The following is a 5002-nucleotide window of genomic DNA, read 5'->3' as shown; positions in this document are numbered from 1 at the left end:
TATATATATAATTTTTTAAACGTAACCCAATTTTATTGACGCATAATGCATTAAATTCTCAATAAAATTAAATATCCGCGCGCGCACGAACGGAAGTCGTATTCAATTTGCCAGGTAACAGAAGATGTTTTTACAGGATATTAAGTGACTGATGTTTCGAGGAATTGATTCTTTGTTATTGAGTAGATATACGATCTATTCATCTTACATCCTGCTACATAAGTATTATGTAACGCATCGCGCGCGTCGAGCTTCATAAATACGTAATAGAATCGAGATACGGTCACGTTCGTACAGCGTTGTTACGCGTTCGTTACGTAGAAGCATAGAGCCAATCCATGAAGGACTCCGTTGTTTCTAAACGCCGGCGGCGTTAACTATGTCCGGATTGTACATGACATGCTCAACAGAATTACGAGGTGATAAAAAGTATCGCGTCTGAATACACCGTCTCTCTGACAGAGTGACTCATCCGGCGCAAGGGCGATCATAAATCTATGTATGGGCTGCGAGTTGCGAACGGTTGAGACAGTCAGTAATTAAAACAGATTTGCCATTCTTGTCGCATACATGGATTGACAGTAATTAAATAAATAATTATTATAAAAAAGTAACAAATATATTATATTAAAAGAAAATCAAAAAGTCGAGAAAAAAAATGTATTTATGTATTATTTAAAAAATTGTTATCTTATAATGACATGAAATGACATAAACAAATACAATTAGTATAATTATTATAATAAGCATGTATGTTATAATTTAATTAATAATTTTAATAAAATTGAGGTGTACGTATATAAGAAATGCAAAATAATAAAACAATGTAAATATTTTTGATAACTCTGGATAACTCTGGAGAGAAATAAGATATGATGAGATGCAATGAAAGTATCATTACCTGACTCGCACAGGAGTAGAGAAGGATTCGCGGCCCCACATTATATGTCGAAGCTGCTCGCCAGTCATACCTCGTTTTCTCAGCTCGTTTATCGTGACTTTTCCGACTCGCTGCAAAAGTGCGATGCATGAAGCGAAAAGATAAAATTAAAACGACCTATCATATATAACAATACAGATTATTCATGTTGCTTTTATAGATAAAAATTGACACTTGAAAAATAATATTAATAGTCATGCCATTATACATAAACGATGTTTAGTTTCTTCAAATAACATTATTGATATTTAAATCGTATCAATGACAATTTTCTATTCGTTCGTCGATATATTGGAGAAAACATGCAATTTGGTGAATTATTAAAACCATTAATTTTTAATCCATCTTGGGGTAAATATTTCGCATAGTTATTCTATTGTGACAAAATTTATTACATCGTAGCAAAATTCGATGCGTGCATTTTACGAGAATCGATACCAGAACCTATATCAGTTGAATGGGATGCCGATAAATAAATTCTGACGCTTGATGCACGGGTGTGGAATAAATCATGTATACGCATTGCCGGCGCGCATATATACGAAAAAAAAAAGAATAAATATAAGTAAATAAATCACCTTCCAATTAGCTACAGCGCCCTTACGCTGCTTCGCTTTGGTCTTTGATTTGCTTTTAATAACGAGCACGCCTCTTTGCTCCGACGCGGGATTGTTAGGATCGTCGCCGGGTCCTAGCTTGATACTGTATTCTTGCAGATAATTATGAGCGTCTTTCTGCGACACGGCACGTTCCAGGGACACCACGATTTTTGCCCACTTAATGTAAAAAAAAAAAAAATTGATATGTGTTTAATTAAACAGACGAATGCATGGTTTATTTATGTGATCTATACGTATATTTATATCATCATAGTTAAGTAGATTATGTTTATTATTAAACAATTTTTACACAAAATAGCTAACAATAAAATTCGTAAATTTCAATTTTTATTTCATATTATTATTTTCATCAATTGATGCAATACAATGTGTATTTCCTTCGAATTTAATATTTAATATTAACAATTTGTTTCTAATATGATATTCGGAAATTTGCATTGTATTGGAAACTTATATTGAAATTATCTAACATTTAAGAAAATAATCCGGAAACACGAACATTTTTCGTAGATACTAAATTTCAAAAAAGTGTGAAATATTTTAATACAAACCTGCTTGACGAATTCCTTTTCGCTTTGCTCGATAACGTGTGCATATGTATTGCCCATCATGGCAATCAACATGTTGAGCAGCAGAATAGGCACAAGCACCATAAAAATCGCGAAGACGGTCTTGCTCAAATTAGGATAGATCGTGTTATTCAAGTCCGCGTACTGCAATATACGCGAATATAAGTACAAGAGGACAAATATAACGCCGATAAATCGTCGCGCGTGAATATCGTGAAGCAATTATAGGTATATATGCTAGTAAATAAGCGGCCAATGTTCAATGTTGCATGCCAGCAGCGGCATAGAATTTTCAAACGGAAACTCGTATTTTCCATACTTCGTGCCTCCTCTCCGATCTCACCCCTTGCATCACTCTCTTTTTAATTCAGTGCAACGAGTTAATCGTTATACGAACTGCAAAACCGAGCAATGATTTTTACTGGACAGGCGTATTTTGCACGTCCATTGTCCATTTGTGCGGACGCGCGCGACCGGCGTGCTAAATCTTTAATTTCGTCAGGAAACCATATTGTAGTGTATTTTGTGCGACGTGGAATTGTCCGTGATTGAAATTCAAGATTCATGGCAGCATAGCGTGACACGCCATTGACTGGAAAAATATTTGGAATAATATAAACGCGCGCACGTGACATTTAATCGCAATTCTGACGTAGAACGATTAAATTAATGTCGTTACGCAATGCTTTAAAATCCCTGAAATTTATTTGAATCGCAAGAACGAATTAGATGGATATCCACCAACGCGAGAAGCGGACCAAAAAATATCTTACTTTTGCAAATATTGATACATTGGGCAAATATTATATTACATATCAGAGTGCACAGGCTAAAAAGAAAAAGGGAAAGGAACGAGAGGGTGTATGTACACATGTGCGTGCACGCGTGCAAGATAATGGTTCGCGGTAAAAAGTGATATGTCAATAAAGCGATAATCTATGGCAAAGCTTACATAGCTTATAATATTATTACGTTACGTTATAATCGCCAAGGGTTATCTGAAATAACGCCATCCAGGTCGAAGGATAAGAATGATAGAGAGATGATTTCACGCCTGGGAATCCCTTGTAGAGAAAATAAAACGATTGCGAGAATCCGAAGAGCACGATTGTGTAGATTATACCGAAAGTCAGCATATCACCGGTTATCATGCTGTACACCATTGTGACGAATGGGCCGGTCAATCGAATTGCTCTGGAGAAAAAGAAAGAATAAGAGAAATCACATATGATACATATAATAAATAAAAATATAAATCTTTAAAAAATTATAAAACTGTTTTGATATCTGAAAGCTCTTTTCTTTACAAAAAGTTCAAGAAGATGATCAAATGACGAAAAAAATTTTGGAGCTTATTTTGTTTTATATATACATATATGCACATATATATATTCTAATTTATTGCATTTAATTATGTAGTCCATATATTAGCGGTACGAACAAAATTATCATTATTAAGTGAATGAGATGTCGCGTTTCATTCAGTAGTATTCACACATCAAAGTCCGGAGTAAATCAATCTATTAACGTCATTCATATTGATTTCACTCGCGTGACACAAATACGCGTAATATTATGCATACAAAATCCGTCGTAAAACATTTGCCGATATGATGCATATGTGTATACGGAATGCATTATAATTACATCTCTCTAATCTGCCAAAATAATATGATTTTTAGCTTGCACACATCAATCGTCAAAGCCAAATTGAAATATCGTTATACCATAAACAAATTGATGTATATCTTCTTTGCGGAACACGCGTAATTAATACGTTTAATTCCGCTTAATGTACAATGTTGTTCAAGGTTATCATCAAACTCGACTTCTTCGTAATCTTATTTAGAAATAATAATTTATCATCCGATTTTTATATCATTGCATTTCTTGTGAAATGATATCTTTCTATAATTAAAATATTATTTGCATTTGCCAATATTAAATTACATTTACAGAAATGGCTTTTGATAACAAAATGTTCGGTTAACAAGTTAAAAAGTGCATAGTTCTGAACGCTTGATATCGAAATTCAGTGTATCGCATGTTATCGCGTTTCCAGTAACCACGATAACACGAATAGGTCAGGCACGAATAGTGCTTGTGCAGCTATTCGGCGTGCATATGTAAACCACTCTTCTTACATGCAGCTCAAATTTATAACGTACTAAAATAATTAAATGCTAATAACTCTACCTAGCCGAGAAAGTTAAATATATTATTGATTAACTCTCTTAAAACAATCGATAAAATCTCTGTGTTTACGTACATAAATATTCTTCTTAATTCTACAAAATGTTGAATGAATCACACATATATATATGGAGAAAAGGTAAATTATAATCATTAATTTATGATTTTTAACTATTAAAAGCTGTTAAAATATCTTCATATTATAAAGTGCGAATAATTAAAATTATTCTTATATCTTAAACGTGCATAAATGAATTTCGATAACGACATTATAAAAATGACATGATTAAATTGAAAAAGAGAAAATTCATTACAATTGTATGTAGAGCATTTTAAATGTTTAAAAGACTTTTTTTTATCAATATCGCTATACTCATAGTGAGAGGAAATTTCATTTTAAGTTAGAGTATTACTGATTGCGTTAACTTTATAATACTCCAGCGTAAGTAAGTTACGACACTTTTGTTATCGCAAAGTTGGAATCGCGACTACTAATATAAAGCAGACTTCGAATAAAGTATTAATGTATTATACTCGTCGGCATTGAAGCAATTTATATGGAGAAATTTTCTTTAGCATATAATCAATATTGTCCAACATTAAGAATTTCCACATATCCCATTCATAATTATTAATTTATTATACATATTTTTTAAATAATTACTAATTATATTTTAAAA

The 5002-nt window shown here is 32.6% G+C and overlaps 1 protein-coding gene across 1 annotated transcript in view; it reads right to left on the bottom strand.

Moving 5' to 3' along the window:
• The window catches only part of LOC115239269, a 32239-nt gene that overhangs the window by 8253 nt on the left and 18984 nt on the right, over positions 1–5002 (bottom strand). Inside the window, exons 6-9 of the mRNA XM_029813711.1 lie at positions 3107–3323; positions 2112–2273; positions 1519–1716; positions 902–1011 (exon numbers count right to left, since the gene is read on the bottom strand). Of these exons, the coding sequence (XP_029669571.1) occupies positions 902–1011; positions 1519–1716; positions 2112–2273; positions 3107–3323 (687 nt within the window). The remainder of the gene's footprint in view (positions 1–901; positions 1012–1518; positions 1717–2111; positions 2274–3106; positions 3324–5002) is intronic.

This window comes from Formica exsecta, unplaced genomic scaffold, assembly GCF_003651465.1.
Source record: "Formica exsecta isolate Colony F162 unplaced genomic scaffold, ASM365146v1 scaffold116, whole genome shotgun sequence".
Lineage (NCBI taxonomy): Eukaryota > Metazoa > Arthropoda > Insecta > Hymenoptera > Formicidae > Formica > Formica exsecta.
Note: the sequence above shows the minus strand (reverse complement) of the source record. Positions and strands in the feature narration are given on the sequence as shown.